Genomic DNA, 26,389 nt, shown 5'->3' with positions numbered 1-26,389 from the left:
CCTGTCCCCTGCATCGGCAGGCGAACTCTCAACCACTGCGCCACCAGGGAAGCCCTATTTATTTGAGTTTTCATGTATTTTAAAGTATTTTTAAGTATTTATTTTTATTTTATTTATTTATTTACTTATTTATTTTTGCTGTGCCATGCAGCATGTGAGATCTTAATTCCCTGACCAGGGACTGAACCCATGCCCCCTGCAGTGGAAGCCTGAGTTACTAACCAGTGGACCACCAGGGAATTCCCTAAGTATTTATTTTTACTTTTAGCTAACGTATGCCTGTGATGTGCTGTTTGTGATAGTAAAAACTTGAGAATAACCTACATATTCAACAATATGGGACTGGTTAACTAAATTACACTGTATTCTATAATGGACTCATTATACTATGGGCAACATATAAGGCCATGAAAACAACTTGCATAAAAGTATCTATTCATATGGGAAAATGTTTGTGAGATACTTGTGAATGAAGCACTTTAGGAAATGGTGAGAGTAGCATGAGGGTTTCTTTTTTTTCAGTTTTCTTTTTTATTGAGGTGAAGTTCATGTAACATAAACTTAACCATTTTAAGGTATATAATTCAATGGCATTTAGTATATTTAGTACAACCATCACCTCTATCTAGTTCCAAAACATTTTATCATTCCCAAAGGAGGCCTTGTCTCCATGAAGCAGTCACTCCCCATGCCCCCTGGCCCCCAGCCCCTGGCAATCACTTTTTTTTTTTTTTTTTTTTTTTTGCGTTACGCGGACCTCTCACTGTTGTGGCCTCTCCTGTTGGGGAGCACAGGCTCCGGACGCGCAGGGTCAGCGGCCATGGCTCACCGGCCCAGCCGCTCCGCGGCACGTGGGATCTTCCCGGACCGGGACACGAACCCGTGTCCCCTGCATCGGCAGGCGGACTCTCAACCACTGCGCCACCAGGGAAGCCCTAATTATTTTTTTCTTTAGCTTTTTTTTGGCTGCGTTGGGTCGTTGTTGCTGCGCGCAGGCTTTCTCTCTAGTTGCGGCGAGCGGGGGCTACTCTTTGTTGCGGTGTGCGGGCTTCTCATTGTGGTGGCTTCTCTTGTTGCGGAGCACTGGCTCTAGGCACGTGGGCTCAGTAGTTGTGGCACACGGGCTTAGTTGCCCCTCGGCATGTGGGGTCTTCCCCGGAACAGGGCTCAAACCCATGTCCCCCGCATTGGCAGGTGGATTCTTAACCACTGCACCACCAGGGAAGTCCCTTGTGGATATTTCGTATCAGTAGAATCACACAATATGTGACTTTTTGTGTCTGGCTTCTTTCACTGAGCATCATGTTTTCAAGGTTCATTCACATTGTAGCCTGCGTCAGTGCTTCATTCCTTTTTATGGCTAATATTCCATTACAAGGATGGACCACACTTTGTCTATGCATCCACCTGCTGATGGGTTTGTTTGCTCCCCCAGTTTCTACCATTCATCTCCTGTGAATAGAGCTACTGTTAACATTTGTGTGCAAGCATTTCTCTGAACACCTGTTTGGAGTTCTCTTGGGCATATCCCTAGGAGTGGAATTGCTGGGTCACATGAAAATTCTGTTTAACCTTTTGAGGAATTACTAGACTGTTTTCCACAGTGACTGCACCATTTCACATTCCCATCAGCAGTGTATGAGGGTTCCATTTTTTCTACATCTTCGCCAACACTTGTTATTATTCCCTTTTTAATTATTATAGTTGTGCTAACAGGTGTGACATAGTATCTCACTGTGGGTTTTTTTTTTTTAATAAATTTATTTATTTATCTTTGGCTGTGTTGGGTCTTGGTTGCTGTGCGCGGGCTTTCTCTAGTTGCGGCGAGCACGGGCTACTCTTCCATGCGGTGAGGGGGCTTCTATTGCGGTGGCTTCTCTTGTTGCGGAGCACGGGCTCTAGGCGCACAGCCTTCAGTAGTTGTGGCACGCGGGCTCAGCAGTTGTGGCTCACGGGCTCTAGAGCGCAGGCTCAGTAGTTGTGGCACACGGGCTTAGTTGCTCCGCGGCATGTGGGGTCTTCCCGGACCAGGGCTTGAACCCGTGTCCCCTGCATTGGCAGGCGGATTCTTAACCACCGCACCACCAGGGAAGTCCCTCACTGCGGTTTTGATGTGCATTTCCCTAGTGACCAATGATGTTGACCATCTTTTCATGTGGTTGTTGGCCATTTATATATTTTCTATTTTAAAATGTCTATTTAAGTCTTTTGCCCAACTTTTAACTGTGTTGTTTATCTTTTTGTTGTTGAGCTGTAAAAGTTCCTTATATATTACGGATACTAGACCCTTATCGGACATGTGATTTGCAAATATTTTCTACCATTTTGTGTATAGTTTTTCTTTTCACTTTGTCAATAGTGTCCAGGAGTTCATTTTTGTAGAAAATAAGATACATATCTTTCATTGAAACAATCAGAACAGGGACTTCCGTGGTGGTGCAGTGGTTAAGAATCCGCCTGCCAATGCAGGGGACGCGGGTTCAAACCCTGGTCCGGGAAGATCCCACGTGCCGCGGAGCAACTAAGCCTGCATGCCGCAACTACTGAAGCCCGCACGCCTAGAGCCCGTGCTCCGCAACAAGAGAAGCCACTGCAATGAGAAGCCTACGCACAGCAACAAAGAGTAGCCCCCCCACACACTGCAACTAGAGAAAGCCCGTGCACGACGACGAAGACCCAAGCAGCCATTAATTAATTGATTGATTAATTAATTAAAAAAAATCTGAACAAATATTGTCATAAACAAATGGAGGTTATCTCTGGGTAGTTTAGATTGTCACTATTTTATGTTATTTCTGAATTAACCCTGGCAATGATTTCCGAGTTTACTAATTTTGCAGATTGGTAAATGGAAAGTGAAAGTTTCCAATTGTTAGCTCATGTTATGATGTGTGTGCGTCTTGCAAAGGACCCAAGGTGTTGGACATGCAGGGGGTTTCTGAAGACACACCCCTGGAGGCGGGGATGCTGTCACAGTCCCCAGGCCCCGCTGGCCTGGTGGAAAGCCCCAGCCCACCCCTACCTCGGTTTCTTGTCATTGTCATTCTGTTTTGTTTCTGCTATTCACTCCAGGGCCCGCCTTGGGAAAAGGAAACCGAAACTGAAGCTGAATTCGGCTACTGTGTGGCTGGCTCCCCGACACCGCCCTCTGACATGGTTGCTCAGGCTTTAAAAGGGCTGAGCTGCCAGGGCTGGAGAAGAGCTGAGAGCGGAGAGGCAGCCAACCAGTGCTTGCGGAGGACCTGGCGCCAGAGCCCACAGCCATGGTGAGGCGGGTTTGACAAGTGGGGCAGGTGGGCTCGTACCCCTCCCCCTGGTGGCATCTCCCAGGGGGGCGGAACACCTACATGTGCAAGGCAGGCAGAGCTGCTCAGAACCCCCAGGTTCTTAAGCGTGAGGGGAGGGACAGGGCTCCTTCTGACAGCAGGGTCTGGGTCCTCAGAGGTGGGTTCTGCCCAGTGGGCAACCCTGAGATCCCTTGGGATCAGCACAGGGGGGCGTCTTAGCAGGTGAAGGGAGGCAACATGATGGTTGTGGGTGGTGACTATTCTTCTAGAAATGCCCGCATGCACTCTCCAGCACCTGGCGTACCCCTCCTGGTGGGAGGGGAGGCTGGAGAGGAGGCGGCAGCATCACGGGGTCTAGCAGCTTGCCCCACTGCCAGTGTCACACGTGCAGTGCTCCCAGAACTGGCGCCAGGGTCTCTGAGCCTGTGTGATGCCCACAGGGTAGGAACCTGAAGGTGAAGATGCTCGGGGGCCAGGAGATCCTGGTGCCCCTGAAGGACTCCATGCTGGCATCCGAGCTGAAGCAGCAGATCACCCAGCAGATCGGCGTGCCCGCCTTCCAGCAGCTCCTGGTGCACCAGGACACTCGCAAGGTGCTGCAGGATGGGGTGCCCCTGGTCTGCCAGGGCCTGGGCCCCGACAGCACCGTCCTGCTGATGGTGCAGAGCTGCAAAGACCCCCTGAGCATCCTGGTGAGGAATAACAAGGGTCGCAGCAGCACCTACGTGGTCCAGCTGACGCAGAGGGTGGCCGAGCTCAAGCTGCAAGTGTGCCAAAAGGAGCATGTGCAAGCCGACCAGTTTTGGCTGAGCTTCGAGGGGAAGCCCATGGAGGACGCGCACCAGCTGGGGGAGTACGGCCTCACCACCATGTGCACCGTGTTCATGAATCTGCGCCTGCGGGGGGGCGGGGCAGGGCCAGGAGGGCCGCGGGGAGGGCGCCCCACTGAGCACCAGGAATACAGTTGTAGCACCCTCTGTAGCACCATTCTGCACCCTTCTGGTGAGATTGGGGGAGGGGTGGAGGAGGGAGTGGTAAGAGGGGACCCAGGGTCGCTGGGAGAATCAGCAGGCTAGGGTGGCCAAGTTAAGGGACAAGCCTGGCGGGATCAAAATGGTGACCTCCGCCTGACCCCAGAGAAACTGAAGGTGTGTCCCCACATCTTTGGGAAGTTAACTTCTAGAGAAATAAAAAGAGGCATATCTGCTGGAGCCTATCCCTGTCTTCACATTGAGCCATGGTCAGCCCCTGCCTGCACAACTGGTCCCCACCCCTCACATCTGGGTCAGCAGGTAGCACAGGGAGGGGAAGGCCTGGCGAGGTCCCAAAGGCCACAAGGCGAGTGTCCCTGGAAGCGGTGAGTCCGTAGGGCCTGCCTGGGCCAGTTGTGAGGGAGGCTTCCCCACACCAGCTGGGGGCTGGGGGCCTCTTGACCCTCCAGGAACCATCAGCCTACACTGTCCAGCCTGCATTGGTCTGGGGAAAAGTGGTGACAGGGCCTTAGGCATTCACATCACCATCAGGGGGAGCTGCTGAATCAGCAAATACGCCTTCCTTCAGGGTTCAGTTCATGGAGGGGCCACAGCCAGTAGGTGAGGGGGTACCTGGGATAGGGGTTCCTCCCATCCATGTGGAAGAGTTTGTCCCAGATAGGGGGCACCTAATTTGGCAAAACTACAGCCACTTCCACACCGGATGCATTTTTCTGTGCCAGTTTTCCGCATGAGCCACTCGGGAGCCAGGCTGAGTCAGCCTTAGACACGAGGGGTGGGGTGGGGGGTGGGGTGCGGGGGAGCATAGAACGTACACCTCTCTGGGCCAAAGTCCATGACTCTGGGGACACTCAGTCCTCAGCCTTCAGACTCTTCAGTGGCATTTGGCTGCAGACCCAGAAGCCCTCTTTCTGGTCTGTGGGGGTCCGTATCTGAGCTGGGGGACCCCCCAGGTCTGGCTTGCCTGTGACAAATATGTGCAGACATGCAGGTGTATGGGGGGGAGGGCTCCTGGCTCCAACCTCATTTCCTGGGCCCCCAACCTCACCTCTTTGTCATACTGTAACTTAACAAGTGTAAGCACACCCCCTCGGTGCCACCCTCCTTTCTTGAACGCCCCCCCACCAGGGTCTAGGCGACGTAGGGTCCCCCGAGGGGCCTCTGCTGCTGCTCACCCTTCATTGCCTCCAGCTCAGAGGTCTGTGGCTGGCTTGGGTGAGGGGATGTGCGGCAGACCCGGCCCTGGAGGGACAGAGGGATCTCCTCTCCCTCCCCACCTCCACCATCTTCAGCTAGGTCGGGGTCTAATCTGGACCCTCTGGGTCTCGGTTTACCCGCCTGGACCCTGTGGGAATGTCTGGAGAAGCGCCTTGGGGGAGCTGGGGAGGGGGCGTGGCTGGCCGTCCACCGGAGACGCAATCGCCGCCTCGGACAGCAGGGGGAGCCCGCAGCCCTGCAGAGGGGCCGGAGCTGACCCGGGACCGGGAGGTGGGCGGGTCTGCGCTCCGTTGCGACCAATCGCCGCAGCCCCCGGCCCGCATTGGTCCCGGCAGGCCGGGGGTCCCGGGTCGGCCGAGCTTCCGTCCCCAGTTCCAGCGAGGGGCTGGGGTCCCCCGTCAGGTTCCTCCTGCCGGGGGAGGGGCGCAGCCCTGCAGGGGTCGAGGGGCGGCGGGGCCCCGGATCTGGCAGCCCCTCCCCGCGGCCGGGGAGCCCCCGCCGCCCCAGCCCCGGCGCAGCCTGGAGCCCCTTGGAAGTCCCGTCACGTCGCTTCCAGATTATGCATTAACCCGATTTCAGCCGCATTTCCTGGCGGGGGTGGGGAACGTCCGCGCAGGCGGGGGAGGGGCGTCCGTGGGGGTGCGCCGCAGCAGGGAGAGCACCCTCGATCCCGCCCTGCCCCCGCCCCTCGGCCGGGCCAGGCCCATCACCCACGTTGGCCCGACCCAGACTGGCCCTCTCCCTCCCCCAGCCAGGCCTCCGCCCGGCGCCGCCGTCCCGGCGCTTTGTTCGCGGCCGCCGCGGGTCGCAGGGCGCCGGGCGGGCCGGGGGCGGGCGCGGGCGGGCCGGGGGGGGGGGGGGAGGGAGGCGGGAAGGGGGTGGTGCTGCCCCCGGTCCCGCCCCCGGCCCGCCCCCGCGCCGCCCGCGCTCCCGCCGCCTCCCAGGAGCTGCGTCCCGTCCTGTCCAGTCCAGTCCCTGGCGCGGCCCGGCCCGTGAGCTTGCTCCGGCCGCCTTCCGCCGTCCTCCGCCCGCGCCATGGCCAGACTGCGGCCGTCCGGCCAGGCTCCTCTGCAGCCACTGCTGCTGCTCCTGGTGGTGGCCGCGCGCGCCCTGCCCGGCGCCGACGGGACGTGCCCCGAACGCGCGCTGGAGAGGCGGGAGGAGGAGGCGAACGTGGTGCTCACCGGCACCGTGGAGGAGATCCTCAACGTGGACCCGGTGCAGCACACGTACTCGTGCAAGGTGGGCCCCCGCGTGACCCCCGGGACCCTGAGCCCCCTTCGGACCGTCCTGGAAGCCTGGGTTGGGGGCCTCTTCCCCGGGATCCCGGCCCCCTAGCCCGGAGGTCCTGCCATCGCGACGCCGGCCGCCCCGCTGAGACCCCCGCCCCGGGCCGTGGGAACGAGCCCCAGACGCTCCACAGCGCCCGCGCCCGCTCCCTTGGCGACCGCCAACCCCCGCGTGGGGCGCCGGGTCTGGGAAAACTCGCGAGCGCTGGAGGGAAAGTTCTTGCGGTGCCGCTGCCATCCCGCCTCGCGGTGCCCAGGCCCCGGAGACCTGATCGTGTCTGCCCCTTCAACCCAAGCCCCCTCCCTTACAGGAAACAAGTGCGCCTCCCCCCAGGGAGAATGTTCGGCTACCGCACCCCCTACCCACCGGCCAAAGAAAAGGAACAGGGACGAGGGGAGGTGACGCTTTCTGCTTGGGGTGGAGGTGGGGTTTTGGCCTGTGGTCAGTGCTGTCGCCCCCCACCCCCAGAGGCGAGAAGGGGTGGTCAGGAGAGAGTGGAGGGGTGCATATTTTATCTCCCAACCCCAGGGCTCCTGGTGGGGCATGCTGCAGTGATGGGTTTGGGGGCCGGAGCAGAGAAGTGGGCGGGGCCGTTGCTGAGCCTCAAGTGTCGGGGTGCAGGGCAGGTGCCCCATCCTGCTCCTGAGAGACCTGGATCTCCCCCGGCTACAGGGAGGGGGAACTTGCCTGGCCTCTCCTTCAGTTGGATCTGGGAGCCCCCTGGGATAGGTCTAGTGGGGTTTTTCCCACAATCTGTTCCTAGGGAGGGCTCAAGGGACCCAGGGCCCTGCCCCCCTCTGGCCCCTAAAACCACCTCCCCGACCAGAAATCGGATCATTCCTCTTCCTTGGAGATGGGGAGGGGTGGCAGCTTCTTTCAGCCTGGCCTGTGCGGGCTACAGCTGGGATCCCCCGCCGGGCCCCCTCCCCTCCACCACCGCCAGGGCACTTTGCCAAGTCCCTGCAGGATTTTCCCGACTTCCTCCCCGCTGCTCCTGGGTGTGGCTGGGGTGGGGGGAGGCGATGAAAGCCACCCAGCCCTCCCCTGCTAGCTGTCGTCCTTCTAGAGCCTACTGTGTGTCTAGGGGTGGGGGGCGGGAGTTGGCCAAGGCTCCCCCACCTCCCCATGGCCACTGGAGGGTGGAGGGAGTCCCTGCAGATTTCTCAGACCCGAGGCTCCCAGCAGGGGCAGGCAGGTGGACGGGCCACCATTGTCTTTCATTCCCCATTCTGGAAGTCCTGGCTCCCCAGAGCTCCCGAGGAAAGGGGTGTCTTCCCAGGCGCAGCATGCATGGGCACGTATCCCCATGGACCTTTTCCTTTAGGACCGCCTGTTCTGACTGCAGCCCCTGCGACCCTCCTCCCCCCACCCCCAGCAGGCCGTGGGCGTCCCAGGGCCTGGTTTGTCAGAGCAGGTACCCTCAGGGCCCCAAGAGCAGAGTGGGGAGGGTGGGGCTGCCCTGTGCTGCCCAGGCTTGATTGTGAGGTTCACAGGCTGCCTTGACCGCACTCACTGTAGGAGCCTTGCAGGAGGAGGGCGTTTCACCTGCCGGGGGGCATGGTGTCTTTGCCCACCCACAGGGCTGCATGGAGCCCAGCTGGCCCAGAGCCCTGAGCTTAGAGCTCATCACCCTGAAACTTCATCATCCACCTTAGCTGCTCCTGGCTCCGCCCATACAGAATGGCCGGAGCAGTGGGTGGGGCGATAGGGAGAGTGGGGCACGGAAGGCAGGCACCCCAGCCGGCTGGGTCCCCTTCCCGTAACCAGCCTGAGCCGAGAAGGACGTTATTGGAATTGGGGTGGCTGGGGGTTGGGGGGCTGCTTCTTGAGGAAAGGGGTGTGTTTGCAGGCCAGGTGTCCTAGTGTGTGACACACATGGGTGGGCAGTGGCATCCATCGTGTGTGTCCTTCCCTGCAGCTTCCTCCTGGGGGGCTGACCCAAAGATCTCCACACATCTGCCCAGGGTTTGGGTCTATCTACTCTGGACATCTGGTCTGAGCAAGTGAGGTGGGAAGAGAGGAAAAAGCCCAGGTGTCAGCCTCTGCGGCCACCCCTCCCCAGTGGGAAGAGGATCACTGACACCTGCGCACCCCCCGTGTCCACCCCAGGTTCGGGTCTGGCGGTACTTGAAGGGCAAAGATGTGGTGGCCCAGGAGAGCCTGCTGGACGGAGGCAACAAGGTGGTGATTGGCGGCTTCGGAGACCCCCTCATCTGTGACAACCAGGTGTCCACTGGGGACACCAGGATCTTCTTTGTGAACCCAGCCCCGCCGTACCTGTGGCCGGCCCACAAGAATGAGCTGATGCTCAACTCCAGCCTCATGCGCATCACCCTGCGGAACCTGGAGGAGGTGGAACACTGTGTGGAAGGTGCGTGAAGGGGCAGAGCAGGGGAGGCACCGTGGGGGGCAGGAGAGAGTTTGCTGGAGGCGAGAGCACTTGGCATCTCGTGGTCCAACCTCCTTTTCTGAGTCCCAGCTCCCTGGCTTCCCAGCCATCTCAGCTCCAATCTCTGATATAAGCAGCGCTCCCCACCCTGGCCCTGGAGATGCCACCACTTTTTGTCTTGGAGCCAAGTGAGTCCCAGCCCTGCAAAGGGACAGGCCTCCTCTCTCTTCCCCTCCCCCTCCGTAGTTCTGCATGCCCCTTCCTGGAGTTCCCTGTTCTAGGAGAGAGGCTGGGACCAGGTGAATGAACATCAGTTGTTTGTGTTCTGCAGAAGCCCAAACATTTGTTTAGACAGGGCCCAGATGTTGAGCAAACCCGTTGGGGTGGGGCTTAAGGGTTGTGCTGGAGGTGGGGCTGTCATGACAAGAGGCCTGTCATTTCTGGGAGGGGCAGTTATGTGGAGTGGGCTGCTTCCAGGAGTTTGAGTGGGTGTGGGATCCCCTCACAGAGGTACAGAACCTTTCCATGTCTGCTCTCCCCATGCGTCCGTTCTGAATGGCCCAAGAGCATCCCTCCCCCACCCCAGCCTCTGAGAGGTGAGCAGGAATCACATGACCAGGGCTCACCCACCCACCTCAACCCAGGAGAATCCCAGTTGGGGGCTGAGATCCTTGGCTGAGGAATGTAGCAGGGAGAACATAGGAACTGCCCGTCGCCCTCACATCCTGTCTGTCCCCTCATGGCTGCCTGGGAAGGGATGTACCGGAGAGGGCGGAGAGAGGAGAGAATGCTTCCTCCCAGGGCAGTGGGAAGGGTCCTTGACTTCCTGTCCTGGGAAAGTGACCCTGTCCCTCTGATTTGCTCTGTTGGCCAGCAGGGAAGTTCCATCTTCCACCCGACTTACGGCTGTGGCGCTGGCTTGGCTTTTGCGGGGTCCTGGGTGGCGGGCTGTGCAGGGCGAGGGGCGGGACCTGAAGTGGGGGCCCTGTAGCATCCTGCGGGGCCTGTGGTCCATTGCTCCTGGGGCTGCGTCCAGGGTCCCAGCCTGCAACGTCATACAGAGAGGCCGGCGGGGCTGTGTCACTGGTCCCTTGCAGCACCAGCTTAGCTGAGGAGGTCCCAGCATGGCCCTCCCACCAGGTGAGGACTGGAGACCCTGGCCCTGCTCTGGAAGCTTGTGGTCTAGGGAAGAGATGGGAGGGTGGCATGGAGATGGGGCAGGCTGTGGGGTGTGATGCTCAGTTTTGAAAGATGAGTTGGGGGCTAAGGAGAGGGGTCAGGGCACAGAGAGTCCCCTGTTTCTGCAAGATCAAGAAGGCACATCACTAACTCTGCAGCTGGACGGGTCCAGCCTGAGGGTCCACGACTCGGTAACTGAGGCCTTCTGTGGGGTCAGAGGGCATGTGGCAGGAGGGCCACCCCGGGCAGAACAAGATTTGCCATCTTGCCAGATCCTGCTCTACCCAGGCCAGGCCCTGGTTCTGGATACATCAGGCTGGGCAGAGCGACACCTGGAAAGGAGGGCCCACAGGGAGAGCTTACAGCGAGACTTCACCTTCTGTGTGCCGGCTGCCCAGGATAGGGACTGGGCTAGGCCCCCAGCTCCAGTTGGGCCGGTGGGGGAGAGTGGTGCTGGGACCCACAGGCCAGTGTGTAGCAATGGGGTGAGCACCCAGAAGCGGCCGAGGCCACCAGAGTCTTCTGGGGTGGGCCTGCCAGGAGGAGGGTCTTGGGGAAGGAGGTTCATGGAGAGAAAAGGAAAGGAAGTAGCCTTGACTGTAGCTTGGAGCCTTGTGGTAGAGCCAGGGTGGAGGGGAAGCCCCCAGGGAGGGGAGGGTCCCAGAGTGAGAAGCTTGGGGTCCACTGCAAGGGGCCAGGGAGCCCTGAAAGTTTTGAGCCCATGACACGGATCCCTTCTCTGGAAGCAAACCGGGGCACCTTGAGGAGCAGGGGCTGCGGGCAGGGTGGGTGCATCCCAGGGACCCCAGTTAGATGGGGGTGCCTCCCCCTTGAGCCTCCTGAAGGCCTGAGGCAAAAGGCCCCCTGGAGCTGGGGCCAGGCTTGGGGAAGAGACAGTCCTCTCCCCACCTCCCCCAGCAAGGTGCGGCTGGGAGGAGGGCCCACCTTCCACTCTGTGGGAGATAAGGACCTCAAACCCCACTCCAGGCTCTCCAGGGAGACAAGGCCTCACCCTAGTGAGGGGTTAGGGTTAGGGATGGGCAGGGCTTGAACTAAGATGACCCCTCCCTGTCTGATTCTGACCCTGTTCTGTTCCTGAGAGCCCACAGCTGCCCCTGCCCCACAGGGCCCAGAGTGAAGGCTGGGCAGCCACTGATTTGTGGAGGTCACCCTAAGACCACCCAAGACCCCTGTCTCTAACACACCTCTCCCCGGCCCCCAAAAGGCCCACAGCCGCGAAGGTCAGGGGCACATCCTGCCAGGCCCACCTCCCTGGATGCCCCCAGCTCATCCCCACCTGGGCCCCAGCTCTACTGGGACTACCTTCCTCAGTTTCCCCCCCAGGGCCTGCAGGGTCTTCCTGGCTCTGGGCCCCTTCCCCAGCCTCCAGCCCCCAGGAAGCTCCTCCCCAATCCTCCGCCTGGGGAGCCACATTCCGAGCATAACTGAGACAGGTATGTGTCCCTCCCTCTGCGCCACCTGTGGGTGAGGGAGACGATGCTCTGCTTCAGAGCAGCCTCTTCAGGAAGGAGCCCCTCGCCCCCTGCTTTGTCAGGGAAGTGGCCTGGCCTCTTCCAGTGCCAGCCGCCCACGCACCATGAGCCTGCCCAGGCTGGAAGCTGAGCAGGCATCTCCTCCAGCCTTCAGCCACTTTGCCCTGGTCTGGGCAGCACCCATACACTCCCACCACCCTCCCCTCCCCCACCTTATGAAGACTGGTCCTGGGGCCCCCTGAAGCCCCTAGGAGGGATGCAGGCCTGGAGCCCTTCCCCAGGCCTTTCCCTGCCCACTAGGAGCCAGGAGCAGAGAAAGGAAGTGTTGTCTGCCCTCTCCAGGTCTGGCACAGGGACAGGGTCGGTGAGTCTGGCTGTGGCCCAGCTCAGCCCTGCCCAGCCCTGAAGCCCGGGGTCCTGGCGGCCGTGGCCTAGCCTGGCCAGCCTGATTCCAGTGAGCACCCTCCCTCCCTCCCTTCCTCCCTGCCAGGCCAGCCTTCTAGGGCCTTTGGGAAGGCAGTCCTATGTAGCTCAGGCTGGAGAGGTGCTGGGTCCCGGGCCGGCCCCGCACTGGTGCAGGCGCTATGGCCTCGGAGCTGGATGTGGACTGCAGACACCCCCAGACAGGGACTGGCTCTCCCTGAAGCAGAGCGGGGGCAGGTAGAAGTCCAGGGGGAGTTTCCTGGGCGGGCTCCCTCTGCTGTCTGGCACTTAGCTTCTGTACCCCCAAGTCCTCTGAGCCTGTCCTACTCCCGCCACATTCCTCCCTGAGGTGGGAGGTGGCTGCTTCCTGTCCCTGTTTCCCTCTTCCAGACTGTAGGTTCTCACCCCACCCCTCCAGACCCGCCTAGCGCCCTCAGCCCCTCCCCCAGGCAGGCCCAGGCTGGAGGCTGCCTGCCCAGGCTTTCTCCTTCCTTCCAGCAGCCAGGGGTGGGGCATCAGCTCAGGTGGGGTGTGACCGCCCCCCCCCCCACCGCCCGCCTGTCCTCTCCCCACCTGGGGGTCCGTGGTAGATAGCGCTAGAATGGACCTGTGCCAGCTTTGACTTCCCCTGGGCCCACGGTGGGCTGGCTGGTGTCCTCCCTGGGGCAGCCCCAGGAGGCTTGGGTGGGGGGCTGCTCCTGAAACCAAAGGCCTTTGGATCCAGTCCCTTCACTGCGCCAGACTGAGCTAGTGGAAACAGCTCTTGGCTTTTTCCAGACCCCACCTCATCCCCCTGCTCCACACCCAGAGAACAGCCCTGGTCTCCATTCTCCCCTGCAGATTGGAAATGCAAAAAAAAAAGTTGTTTTGAAACTGTCCTCCCCTCTCCCGCTGTCTATACTGGCCTCCCCCAGGGTGCTGGACAGAGTGGATTCCGGTGGGGCCTGCCTGTGCCCTTACAGCATCTCTGGGGGTGCTGGGACCCACGTGCACAGAGGAGAAATTAGATTCACCTGGTCAGGGCTAGCTGGCCCAGGTGTGGGGCTACAGCCCCCTGCCCCGCCAGTCCTACAGGCTGAGGTGGGGGGAGTGTAGAGGGTGGCATGGGGCTGCCAGGTAAGGTTAGCAGGGGAGTGGGCCCAGACTTCAGGGCCGTGGATCTAGCCAGAGGTCACTCTCACCATCACCCTGCTACAGTCAGGCCAGCTCAGCCTCCTCCAGCCTGCTTTGCTTCCTTCCTAAAGGGTTAATTCTCCCCAGCCCCCTGAGAAGCAAAGCCTGCCCCCACCCCCATCACCACAGGAAGGTGGAAAACAGCTGCAGAAACAGGCCTCTCTCCTGCCCCTGCACCTGTCCCAGCCCTTTGCCTCCACCTGCGGGCTCCAGGCCAACTGCCCTCCCTCCCCCCCACAAGTTCTACCCTTGCCTAGAGGCCTGGGGCGGGGGGCGGGGGGGATGAAAACTGGTCTCCGTCTCCTGTCCGGCTCTGCTGGCCCCAGCCGCCCCCCCCACCATTGAGATAGGGGAACCATGGCTCCCCACACAGGCCCCCAAGGCCCAGCCGGGCTGGGGGCTGCAGGCACAATCACTGAAATAGCCCCAGTAACCCTTGACACCCCAGAGTCCCAGAGAGTGCCCGCCTCTCATTGAAGAGCAACAGGGATCTCAGAAATGAGACAGCACCCTAGTGACAAGCACCCTGGTGACACTGATGCAGCTCATCAGAGGGCACTGTGCCCCCACGGGCTACACTGGGGCTCAGGAGGGATCACGTTCCAGTCCCAGGCTGTGGCTGGGAGCCGGGCAGGGGTGACTAGGCCTCTGGTGGAGTTTCCAGTGGGGAGGGAAGCTCCCCTAGAAGGGGCCTCTCCCCCCAGAGCAGATCCTGAGAACTTCCTCTGAGGAAGGCCCCCTGCCAGGGGCTGCTTACAGCTGGACCTGGGAAGGGGAAGAGGGCCCCTCCCACTCCCCTCCCCACCAGGGCATAGAGGCATGGGAGGGGCCGGCTCTGTGTCCTCCCACGCAGCCTGCTGTTAACAGCTGTGTGGCCTGCACGTGTGCACGTGTGCCTGCAGCCTCAGGTGTACCAACCGGCACACGATTCTGATTGAAATCCCAGCTGGGCTGTGGTTCCTGCCACCCTTGGATCAGCCTGGGGAGGGGACCCTGCAGGTGCTCTGCCAGCAGGCTGGTAGCAGGCAACCTTGGCTTGTGTCCCTGGGGGCCTGGGAACAGGGCTCCAGCCCTCTGCCCTCATATGGCTCCCATCTCCTGCCTGCTGCCCCAGTGTCCAGCTATGCCCTCCTCCCACCCCCCTGTTCCCGGACGAGGTCTGGGCCCTGCCTCCTGTGGGCTCTGCCTCTGGGTTTTTCAATGCCAGAGATGGAAGGACTGTGGTAGGGACAGGAAGAGTCTCTGGGGCCACTTGGATTCCCTGTCCCATCTCGTACCTGCCGGACCCTGAGTCTGGCACTGTTAGGGGTTAGGTGTGGCAAGTCAGGAGAGGCTGGTCTGCCTCTGGCCTGAGGTGGGCCTGAAGCTTCCCTGCCCCTCCCATTGGCAGCTGCCTCTGGGCCGCCCCACGCTGGCCCCGGCAGAAGCAGGCAGCCTGTCCCTCTGGCCACAGACACGGGCTTCCCGTGTACATTAGGGCGAAATAAGAGCACAGCATCTGGGCCAGACTGTGGCCTGTCCCTGACCCACCAGTGGGGAGCAATGTACGTCCACTTCTGTCCCTGGAGGGGAGGCGGTGAGGGTCGCTAGGGTCCATTTGTGAATCCATCCGTGGGTTCCTTCCTCAGCCACCCAACTGCCACGGCCCAGAAGCAGATCCTCACAGGGCCGCTGGAAGGGCTGCCGCTGCCACCTGCACAGGGCCCTTCGAGGTTCTGGACGGGCTTTCCAAGGAGGCCAGGTGTAGCTGTGTGTTGAGGAGCGAAGGCCAAGGGGGAAGGGTATTCCGGGCAGGGAAGGCAGCACCACAAGGTTGGAGATGCAGGGAATAGCAGGTAGCCCCTGTGGCTTGGCTGAGGGGTGGGAGAAGGCAGCTGTGGGCGTGGTGCGGGCCAGAGAGCTGGAAACCTGGACTCAAGAGCTACAGCCCACGGGCTGGAAGAGGGGGACCCTCCCCTCTGAGCAGGAGGCTTCCCACCTGACGCTGCGCCTTGGCTGCTGGTCCCGGTCACCCTCCCCCACGGGAGAAACTCCGCCCGCACCCTGGCTACGTCTGCAATCTCCTGGTCTTCCGTCTTTGCGGCTCTCTCCTGTCTGGCCGGTCTCTCTGCCCCTTTGTCCCCTGACTTTCTGGTTCCAGTAGGTGTGTCTGTCTGTCACTCCTCTTCATCCTGACATCCAGCCAGTCAGTACCTCCAGGAAGCACTGTCCCCCAACTCAGACTGTGCATCCCTCACTGCCTGGCGTGGCCCTCAGCAGGACACAGGGTCTCCACTCACCAGGCACTGACCACACGTGGGTGCCACCCTGGCTCTTCCAGCTTTCTCTTTCCTCCCGGAGATGGGCAGGGCCTGGCCGAAAGAGGTGGATTTGGGGCTGTCCTGGAGGGAAGGGACCGAAGGCATGGATCAGCTCCACCGCGGCCCCCTTTTCTGCAGGTGCCTACCGTCCCCCTCCTCTGTTCGTCTGACGCCCCCTGCTGGCTTCAGTCTATGTCTTGGCAGGTGTCCAGGCCCTGGACTGGGCTCCCTCCTCCCAGCGTTCCCCAGGCCGGAGGACCCGCCCATGGCCCCTGTCGCCCTGAGGCCTCACCAGGCTGGCCCCTCCTGGCCTCCTGCAGCCTCCTGAGCCCGTTCTCCCCTGGGCCTCTGTAGTTGCCTCTGTCCGGAGGTGCAAACCCCTCTCCCTATCCTTCGGGTCTCTGTACAGATAACCCCCCCACCCCCACCCCCCGACCCTCCGACCTCTAGTGCTCTCTCTGTCACAGGGTAACCTCCCAGGGTGCAGAAATCCGACCCGACTCGGGACACACCTCCTGCACTGAGCCTACCCCCGGAGGAGCTCAGACGGGCTGCTGAGGGAGGCTGGGCCCCGGGCAGGGTGAAGGCTGAGTAATGAGGGAGGAGGGAAGCCAGGGGTCAGCGGCCGCAGCTGCCGTCCAAGCCGCCAGCGGTCGCCACCCTACGAGCTGGTCCTGCTGAGCCCCGTCCCCAAACTCTCACTCAATCCCACGGCCCGGCGGTGTGGGCCCTGCCCGCGGGGCTGGTGGGTGGGCACACAGCCAGCGGACTCAAACCTGGGCGCCTCCCGGCCTCGGCCTCACCTGAGGCGGCGATCGGGGCCCGGGCTGGACGCCGCCTCCTTCCCAGCGGCGGGCCCGGGTCCAGCAGCGACGTCCCGCCGTGAAACGCCCATTGTCTGCCGAGGCCGAGGGGGAGGGGACGGCCGTAGCCTGAGACCAGACACCAGGAGGCCGGGGCTGGGGGAAGGGGCCGCCCTGCCCCGTCCTCTTCCCCTCCCCCACCGGGGCGGCCAGACACCTGTGACTCCGGGCCGCCTGGCGGCCGGCGCTCGACTGTTCGATGCGCTTCACACACAAGCGGGGTACCCTCGAGGTCCCGGCGGCGGGGACAGGCGGACCGCGCGCTCCGCGGGACCAGCCGAGGCGCCGCCGGCCGCGAGGCCCGACATTAAAGGTGTGTGCGCACGCGCGGTGTGTGCTCGCCGCCGGGAGGGCGGTGCCGCCCCACCCCCACCCCCTCCTTTCCGGGGGAGCTGGGCCCGGCCCCTCCGGAGTGAGGGAGGGGTCATCTGCGTAAGAAAGGTGTCGGCGGGGGGCCAGTAGGTAGGACTTCCCATCCTCTCTAGACTCCATTCCCCATCTTCCTTCTCAGGGAAGCACCTGGAGGGGCGCAACCACACCGTGTACTTGGGGGCACGCCCAGTGTGTGTTGTGTGACTGAGGGGCAAGTTTTGCATTGCATGAGGGCGTGCAGTGTGTATGCACGCAGGTGAGTGTGTGACACCCAGTGCCTGTGCAGACTTGAGTGAGTGGGTGTGCATGTATCTGCGTACGTGAGACCTGGGACATCGAGTGCGTGTGTACACATGGGAGCAGTAGCATGTTGCTGTGTGTAAGCCCAGAGGGGGGCCGATTCTTGGCTCGGAGCACCCTCTGTTCCTGGGGTCTGAGCCTGCGTGGCCTGGTCAGGGCTGAATGATTTTGAGTCTGAAGATCCCAAAATAGCCCGGGTAGCCTGAGCTCCCCTCCCCCAGCTGGCTCTGAGGCCTCAATGGCCCTTTGTCTCTCTGAAGGCATCCAAGCCCTGTGGGGGCTCAGGCTCGGGCTGGGGCTGGGAGGGACCGGGCTGCATGCGGGTCCCCTTTCCCCAGGCCAGACCTGACAGGCCTTGCGCACCGCCACCACCACCACGTGAGCCCTAAGGCCAGCCCATTTGCTGGCAGAGTCCAGGGTCTCTGCCTGGGTGAGGCCTGCCCTGCCAGCATGGGCTCCTCCTGATCCCAGGGCTTGCCCCTCCCACACTCTGGTACCCTTGCCTCCCCTCCTCCAGCAGGGCCCACCCATGATGGCCCAAGCTGCAGTGGCAGCAGCAGACAGGGCTCCTGTGCGGGTGTGTGCTCAGTGCGTACGTCTGTGGTTTAAACCCTGGCACTGTCTGTGGGCCCCTCCCTGAGTGGAGGGATTCCAACTGCAGTCCTGGGGGCTGCAGTGAAAAGTAAATGGGAAATGTGTCACTGCCTGGGCTCACCACACCAAGTTCTGGGCTGTGGGCCAAGCTCTGCCCGGAGGAGATAAAAAGTCAGACCCTGCCCTGGGTGCTCCAAGTCCGGGGCATTGCCACTCTCAGTGTGGTGTGGGCAGTGCCAGGGTGTGGTGAGGTGAGGTGAGGGGGTGGGAGGCTCCCCTGAGGAGACAGTGAGGCCAGCCAGGGGCAGGGTCTCCAGGTGGGCTGACAGATTGCTACTCTGGGTCCATCGCGGCCCGGGGTGGGGGGGGACCACTTTGTGTATTGACTTTTCCTGCAAGGTTTCAGTAGACCCTCAGGTTCCAGGGCACCAAGAGGTTTGAAGACCTCTGCTGTGGATGATTGGGGACCCGGACAGGGTGGGCTGACCCTGTTAGGATTTGGTACTAGTGTGTCTGGGCGCAGGACTGAAAGGAGTCCAAGGAGATGGACCTGAAGAACTGGGTGCTGGCTGGCAGGTGCTTGACGAGCAGGGAGTGAGCGAGGTGTGTGTGGGAGGACTCCAGGGACATGTTTGTGAGGCAGCTGCACACGTGATGGGGAGGACGGGAGTCCCAGGTGGGCCGCGCGCCCTGGCCCGCTGTGACGTCAGGGTCTCGACGTTCCCGGAAGGCCTCTGAGGGGCGCTCCAGGCTTGCGGTCTGGACCTGGAGCCCCGCGACTATTTGCATAACGCTCATTTACATGGGACTCATTTGCATGATCCTGTCACCTCGCGGACGCGAGTTGGGGGTGTGCGGATGGTTTGAGGTGCTGCTGTCAGGTCCTAGGGAGGGGTGGCGCACCCTCTGAATTGAGCCCAGCCTACTCCCCACCTGTGTGTATGTACCTGGAGACGCTACCCCCACAGTGCCTGGGTCGCGCCAGCGGGAGCAGAGACATTGACACGCACACGCGGTAGCACGCAGACCGCAGCCCAGAAACCGGGTACTTCGTGCAGGCCGATCCCCTCTGCGGGGACACAGACAGACTCTCGGACACTCCGCCGCGCCGCCGCTCACACGCACAGCCCAGCCCAGCCCAGCCGGGTGGGAGCGGGAGGGGACCCTGTCCCGCCCACCTACTCGCCCCCACTCCGCAGCCCCCCACCCCGACCTCACACGTGCCTTCTCTCCAGCGCCAGCCTCCGCTCCCCCTCATCTCCGGCCCCGACCCCAGCCCCCATCCCGACCTGCACCCTCCGCAGCCCCAGCGCCCCACCTCTGCGCCCTTCCAGCCCCGGTGCCCCCAGCCGTCCCCCAGCGCCCGCGGCCTCTGCGTTCTCTTTTGTGCCGTCGCCCTCCCGTCCTCATCCGCCCGATGCTCCTTGCGGCGCGAGCCGCGACTCCCCGCGGACGCTGGGGTCCCCGGAGGCGTCTTCCTTTGTCTCAGCTCCCCGCCCTCCCTCCGCGGCGCCCCTCGCCCCTCACTCACCGCCTCAGCCCCGGCCTGGGCGCGGGGAGCGGGCGCGGCCCTCCGCGGCCGGCTCTTTCTTCTCTCTCTCCGGAGGCGCGCGCGCCCCTCCCGCTCGCAGCCGTCGCCGCTCCCGCCTCTGCCGGGGACCGAGCAGCCGGGACCCGCCGAGTCCCGGGCAAGGGGCCGCTCGCCGCCCTTCCCACTCGGACCGGCTTCTCCTGGGCGGCCGCGCGGGCAGGATCCGGGGCTGCGGGACTCCCCGAGGCTGGCTCCGGGAAGCCCGAGCCCCGCGGAGAGCTGCTGGCGCCTCCGGCCCAGGCCCTGGCCGGTGTGGACGGCAGGGGTGGTGCTGGCCCTCGGTTCCTCGTCCACCTCCCTCCGAGCCCAAACTTGGGATTTCTACTCCGGGAGAATTCTGCACACCTCCCTTTATGAGCCTCAAGGGCTGTGGAGGGGGCCCGGCGCCCCCGACTCCCCAGCTGTGACTGGAGCTGAACTTTGAGAATATAGCTGCTGTCAACTGGCCCAGGGGTCCAAGAATGGGGCAAGTGGCACCGAAGAGGCCCAAGGGCACCCCGTGAGGACCCCCACGCCTCAAGAGTGGGGGCTGAGGATCCCAGGCCATGCCTCCACTGCCGCTGGAGCGGGACCCCCGGCAGCGGCGCGGGCTCTCCCTGCTGGTGCGATATTTCATGATGCCCTGTAACGTCTGCCTGATTCTCCTGGCCACCGCCACGCTCGGCTTCGCGGTGCTACTCTTCCTGAACAACTGTACGTCTGTGGGTGTGGCAGCCTCCCGGGCCCAGGTGGCCCTGCCTCTCTGCTCGCTGAGGTCCCCTGCCTCAGCCGCCAAAGATTAGGGGACAGGCAGGGTCACAGAGAGGCCACCGGCTGCGACGTGGCTCAGATGCGCCACTGCATCTTCTGGGAACACCATGGGGCGTTCTCTGGATGCCTGGGCCCCCCGAAGGATGTCTGTGGGCTGGGGGGGGCAGCCCACATCCTGAGCTGCAGAGACAACTTTCGTTGGGGGGGGGTTGGGGGCAGCTGGCTACGCTGGGAATGGGGGCTTTGGCAGGACCTGGGGCTCATCTCGGGAATAGGTGGCTGCCCACACCCCTGCCACTGGGCCTCCCTGACAGGTGTCAGACCATGATGATACAGCCGGAGGGGCAGAGGAAAGCCAGGGAAGGGATGTGTGCAGGCAGGGGTGACCCCTCCAGGCTGGACAATGGGACAGGCTATGGAAGGACTGGCTCGGGCTGGGGAGCGGGGCCGGGGGGTGCCTGACTTGGAGATTTGTTTTTTTCCAGACAAACCTGGGACCCACTTCACGCCAGTGCCCCCAACGCCTCCGGATGGTGAGTGAGGGCTCAATTGGTGACAGACTGAGCTTGGCAATCTGTGCCTGGAGGGGCGGTGGCACTCTTGGTGGTCAGGGGGTCATTCTTGGGGCATGTACATCAGACATGTTAGCTGTGTCTGGAGCAGCAGGAGGCTGGATGAGGGAACCTGGGTCCTTCCTGGGGAGTCCACAGTGGTGGACAGCAAAGGAAACCTGGGGTCCGCAGTCCCTGGGCCTGGCCCCACCTTGGCCTCAAAGTTGGGACTGACTTAGTGCCGGAGCCCACGGGTTGAGAGATGGGTCAGAAGATGTGTACAGAGGGCGTGGGGGGCGAGGGGCTTGGGGAGGGGGCCTCAGCAGGACCAGCAGCAGCTGTCTGAGGAGGGATGGGCGGGTCTGTTCCTGGACTGAGCAGGCTGGGCCTGGCCTCCTTGACCTGCTCTGTGGGCTGGGGCCCGGCCTCCCTGGGGGGCTGCTGTAATTAAGCTAATGTGAGCAGGGAAGAGAGGAAGCTGTCAGTGCCTCCGGAGGGCAGGGGAAAGGGGTGGCCTGGGGTCCTCTTGGGAGAGGGGGCTGCTCCCAGGTCTGCTTTCAGTGCCTGGGCCCCCTGCTGGGCAGGCACGGCCCAGGTCCCTGGAAGTACACAGAGGGCCGTCCATACATGGGATGGGCCATGGGAGGGGGCAGGTCTGCACTGGGCTGGGGGTTTGGGCCCAGGACTGAGCCTCTCATAGGCTGTGGACAAGAGGCCTGGAGCTGGCTGGGTTTAAGCACCTTCCTCTCTCCCAGCGTCCTCAGCCTTCTCTCCTCAAGCCCCAAGGCCTGCTGTTGTCTCTTTTCCTTCACACATGCATTGGCTCGCCCCACAGCCTTCCACACGGGCCCCACACCTGCCCTCGGATCCCATCACACATTTCGGGACAGCTACCCCACATGACCATCGTCATCCCTCCCAGGCGCACACACAGCACATTCTTGGTCACAGGCAGGGCTCAGGGCACGTGCTCCATCCTCCAACCTACCCAGGTCTGGGGAGAGAGTTAAATATACCCACTCCAACCGGCGGAGGCTATAAAAAGCCACCACCGCCTCCGGCATCGCACACTGTGAGGGAGCCTTGGGCAAGGAAGGAGTGAGGCTCCTTCAGGAGGGCAAGCATGGCAGAGCCCCAGAGGTGACACGCTCAAGGGCCGTGAAGCTTGCAGGTCTCTGGGCGCTCCACCTGCGCTAAGGAGGGGCAGCCTGCATGATGAGGGTGCAAGTCTTGGAGGACGAGGAACCTACTGGTCATAGAGGAGTAGGTGTCCTTGGCCCAGGGGTCAGGACCTTGGGTGGTGTCCGGCTGGACCAGGGCGACCAGAGGGAGAGAGAGGCTTGAGCCCGAGGGGCAGTGCGGTGACCAGGTCCTCGGCCATGGGGTCAGGACCCTGGGAGAGACCTTGATCAGCAGGTCCAATTGAAGCCAGATAGAGCAGCCAGCCAGATGGGGCAAGTGCCCCTGGGTTTGGCCTGGGGGTCCCCAGGGCCTTGGGCAAGTGAGGGCTGAAAGTGAGAGGAAGTGCTAAGGGGAGAGAGAAGGAGCCCGCGAAACGGAAAGTGAGGAGAGGGGCTATGAGTAGACAGTGTTGAGCCGGGACAAGGGATGGCCCATATGCTGGCAGCTCTTACTGCTCTAGTCATTGCAGCGGCTGACCCCCCACCCGGCCCGGAGTGGAGTGCTGGGCCTCTCCAAGCCTTTGCAGGTATTGGCCCATTTAGCCTCACAACAACCCTGGAGGGTAGGTTCTATTGTCCCCATTCACTGGAGGAGATGCTGAGGTGCCCACCATCACGTGGCGGGTGAATGCAGGTGGGGCAGCCTGGCTCCAGGATCGGATGAAGCGTCTGCGTGGGTGCCCAGATGAGGTGGGGGGAGGACGGGGTGGGGTCTGCAGGGAGTTCAGGCCGGGGTATCCATGCTGGCCCCGCCCTTGCCTCCAGCCCCAGTTCACTCAGCCCGTGGGGGGTGGGGGCAGGGATTCCCAGACAGACTCGCGGGAGCCTGGGGTGGGCTGTTACTATGGTGACAGCACCAGCTGCCTGTGCTGCTCCAGACCCCTCGGAGTTGAGGCTGCTTCCTCCTGCCCCCCTGCCTGAGCCTGCTGGGAGGTGATGGGGGGCGCCCCCCAACCCCCATAACTTATTAATGATAAGTGGACCCAATTAAACATTTATTGCATCCAGACAGCCGCGGCCGGTAACGGGCCTGCCCCGCCTATGGGAGTGTCACCCTGGGTGGGAGTCCTGAGGAGTCAGCCTGCCCGCTGCCCTGACACTGTGCCCAGGAGGGCCTGTCCTGACGGCTCTGCAACTCAGTGAGCGGGTGTGCGCTGGCGACACTGCAAAGTTGAGAACTAAAATGTTTAAAGAAGAAAACAGTCGGGTCCGCAGGGCCCGGTGTGCTAGGGTCCCTGAGGAGGTCATGCTGAGTGTGAGGTGGGGCAGCAGGGCCTGGGGAGGGGGTGGGGGTGGCGACATTTCCTGAGGTGGGGGCCCAGGAGGATAGGTGAGGAAGGATGAGGTGTGTGGGTACCCGCAGGGCCCTAGCGAGAGATTGCAGCTGGGAGGCCACGAGCCACAGCAGAGCACGGACCTGGGGGAGGCTGGCTGTGGGGACGTGGAAGGTGGGGGAGTGGGCAGACAAGAACCCAAGTGGGGACAGGCCTGAGGAGAGGGGAGGCCTCCAGAGAAGCAGGAAGGGGAAGAAGTGAGAAGACAGGGGTGGGTGCCGGCAGGGCACTGGGTTCTGGGCCGAGGGTGGAGCATGTGACCTGACCTCAGATAACCCCACCCCCTGTCCTGCAGCTGTATGACCTCAGGCCGGTCCATGAAAGGCAGAGGAGCTGGTCCCTGGGGAGGTGGTAGGGGCCAGGTGTGGGCGGGGACACTGGAGCAGCTCCCAGGGAGGGGGCGGGGCGGGCCGGGGTTCTGAGGAGTAGGTCACAGTCGGAAGAGGGGCTTTGATTCTGAGGTGGGGATGCTGATTCCCTGTGATAGAGTCGGCCTGGGGGCTGTCTGTCTGTCCTCTGTGTGGGGAGTGGGTCAGGAGCAGATGCAATGCCCCTTCCACAGTTGCGGGGCTGAGGGGGGCGGGGGCAGAGAAGGGTCTGGGGGGGGAGGGAGGTTGTTGAGAGGGGGAGGGCATGAGGCCCTGGCTGTGATGGGCGCACCCGGGGTTCCTGTGAGCGCCAGCACGAACATGGGTGGGCACGCATGTGCATGTGTGACCGTCCGTGCAAGGCCCTGGCAGGTGTGCGGACGTTGGACTGTGTGCATGATGACCGTGGGCCTGGAGGCGGCAGGGGCCGGGCCCCTACCCACCCCGTCGCGTCTTCCGCCCCACCCGCAGCGTGCCGAGGAATGCTGTGTGGCTTCGGCGCCGTCTGCGAGCCCAGCGCGGAGGAGCCGGGCCGAGCCTCCTGCGTGTGCAAGAAGAGCGTCTGCCCCAGCGTGGTGGCGCCCGTGTGCGGCTCGGATGCCTCCACCTACAGCAACGAGTGCGAGCTGCAGCGGGCGCAGTGCAGCCAGCAGAGGCGCATCCGCCTGCTGCGCCGGGGGCCCTGCGGTGAGTGCGGGGCGGGGCCTTGGTGAGGGGGATGCGGGGGGGCGGGGACTGTGGTGAGGGGGGTGGGGCCTGCAGTTGCGGGGGCGCGGGGGCGGGGCTGGAGCGGGCCTGAGTGAGGAGGGATGAGGAGGGCGGGGCCTGCGGTGAGGGCGTGCGCTGAGGGCCCGCCGCCGGCCAGTGTGACCCCACCCTGCTCCGCCCACAGGGACCAGGGACCCCTGCTCCAATGTAACCTGCAGCTTTGGCAGCACCTGTGCGCGCTCCGCAGACGGACTGACAGCCACGTGCCTGTGCCCTGCCACGTGCCTGGGGGCCCCCGAGGGCCCTGTGTGTGGCAGCGATGGCACTGACTACCCCAGCGAGTGCCAGCTCTTGCGCCAAGCCTGCGCCCACCAGGAAAACGTGTTCAAGAAGTTCGACGGCCCTTGCGGTGAGCGCTACCCCTGCGCGTGTAGCATGACCTCAGTCAGTGTGTGCGCACAGCGGCAGTGCCCTGACCTCCGCCTCCCCGCCCCCAGACCCCTGCCAGGGCGCCCTCAACGACCTGAGCCTCATCTGCCGTGTGGACCCACGCACGCGGCGCCCCGAGATGCTCCTGCGGCCAGAGAGCTGCCCTCCGAGGCAGGCGCCCGTGTGTGGGGATGATGGGGTTACCTACAGTAACGACTGCGTCATGGGCCGAACCGGGGCCACCCGAGGCCTCCTCCTCCAGAAAGTGCGCTCTGGCCAGTGCCAGCCTCGAGGTGGGCGGCTCCTGGGGGAGGGCCCCGTCCTGGCACTCTGCATGACCCAGGGCCCCGCCTGTCCCCACCCTCCCTTGCATGCCTCATGGGTCCCCACTCATCACCTCGTGTGCCCGTGGATCCCCTGCACATCCCAGCGTGGGGGCCGGCGTGGTACTCTGGCTCTTCTGATCTCCTTGCCTCCCCAGACCAGTGCCCAGAGGCGTGCAAGTTCAGTGCCGTGTGCCTGTCCCGCCGAGGCCGCCCCCGCTGTTCCTGCGACCGTGTTATCTGTGATGGGGCCTACAAACCCGTGTGCGCCCACGACGGGCACACATATGACAATGACTGCTGGCGCCAGCAGGCCGAGTGTCAGCAGCAGCGCAGCATCCCCACCAAACGCCAGGGCCCGTGTGGTGAGCACCGTGGGCGGGCTCCGTGCTGCGAGCAGCCTGGTCCGGCAGTCCCCGCTGCCTGTCATCACATGCCATCTCCATCCTGAGTCATGCTTCTCCTCCCTGGGCTTGTGGGCGACAACTGGTCACTCTGGGGAGCCTTGGCAGGGCTGTTGCCTGTCAGCGGGCTCTGGGGAGGTGGCATCTGTCAGGGAGGTGCCTGCAGCACCTGGGGGGATGTGCGGCAGAGGCAGGGGTCCGTGGGCAGGCTCCCTGGGACCTGCCCGACAGCCCCCCTGGGACCTGCCCGACAGCCCTCAAGTCCTCCGGGTGCCACACTCTTGGGACACACAGCCCCCTTAGAGGCAGCGTCTCAGTCGGGCTTCGAGGGACCAGGAATGGGCAGAGACAGCGCGTCCTGAGTGGACTGGGGCTCTGCCCACCTCTACCTCCGTCCCCGTCGGCTGGTCTGCCCATCTTTCCGGTCTCTCTTTCTGTGTCTGTTTCTTCTCCTCTGCTCTCCCTTCCCTCTTGGGTCCACCTCTTGTGTCTTCCAGCCTGACCTGCTGGCAGGATGAGGTACCGCGCCTGCCGCCAGGAGCCCACAGCCCGAGGTCTGCCCCCCGCGCGGCAGGGGGGGGTGGCTCGCTGCTGCCTGGCCTTGCGGTCCTCAGAGCAAGTGGACAGACACCTCCTCCCCCGTGTGGCCCTGGGTGTGGCTCTGGGTTGCAGACTCCTCCCCCCACAGAGAGAGCACCCCCGCCCCCACGCATGGGCGTCCCAGGGCTGCTGATGGTCAAGGGTCAGTGGCCTGGGTGGGCTGGGAAAGCTGGCCCTCCCACCAGCCCCTGAGACCAGTCCAGAAGCTCCTGGGTCTAGAGGGCAGCCCCTCCCCACACTCACGCTGGGACCTGGGGCCGTCTGAGTCTGTGTCCCT

At 62.9% G+C, this 26,389-nt stretch overlaps 2 protein-coding genes across 4 annotated transcripts in view; both read left to right on the top strand.

Moving 5' to 3' along the window:
- Positions 1–2,259: 2,259 nt before the first annotated feature.
- ISG15 (ISG15 ubiquitin like modifier) lies at positions 2,260–4,498 on the top strand. The gene is made up of 2 exons (XM_029215786.1): positions 2,260–3,266; positions 3,728–4,498. Exons 1-2 carry the CDS (start codon positions 3,264–3,266, stop codon positions 4,361–4,363), a joined length of 639 nt encoding a protein of 212 aa, XP_029071619.1. The 5' UTR covers positions 2,260–3,263; the 3' UTR covers positions 4,364–4,498.
- A 1,966-nt stretch (positions 4,499–6,464) lies between these two features.
- Positions 6,465–26,389, top strand: part of AGRN (agrin) — a 32,571-nt gene continuing 12,646 nt past the window's right edge. For all 3 annotated transcript variants that reach the window (XR_003792687.1, XM_029216959.1, XM_029216958.1), the window contains exons 1-7: positions 6,465–6,739; positions 8,897–9,158; positions 20,700–20,747; positions 24,120–24,335; positions 24,541–24,765; positions 24,854–25,078; positions 25,267–25,473. Coding sequence is in view for 2 of the 3 variants with exons in the window: in XM_029216959.1 (XP_029072792.1) it covers positions 6,533–6,739; positions 8,897–9,158; positions 20,700–20,747; positions 24,120–24,335; positions 24,541–24,765; positions 24,854–25,078; positions 25,267–25,473 (1,390 nt within the window). In the remaining variant the exon portion in view is untranslated. The remainder of the gene's footprint in view (positions 6,740–8,896; positions 9,159–20,699; positions 20,748–24,119; positions 24,336–24,540; positions 24,766–24,853; positions 25,079–25,266; positions 25,474–26,389) is intronic.

Source organism: Monodon monoceros, unplaced genomic scaffold (assembly GCF_005190385.1).
Source record: "Monodon monoceros isolate NGI ecotype Baffin Bay Population unplaced genomic scaffold, NGI_Narwhal_1 Super_Scaffold_12, whole genome shotgun sequence".
Taxonomy (NCBI): domain Eukaryota; kingdom Metazoa; phylum Chordata; class Mammalia; order Artiodactyla; family Monodontidae; genus Monodon; species Monodon monoceros.
This window is presented reverse-complemented; position numbering and strand designations above follow the sequence as displayed.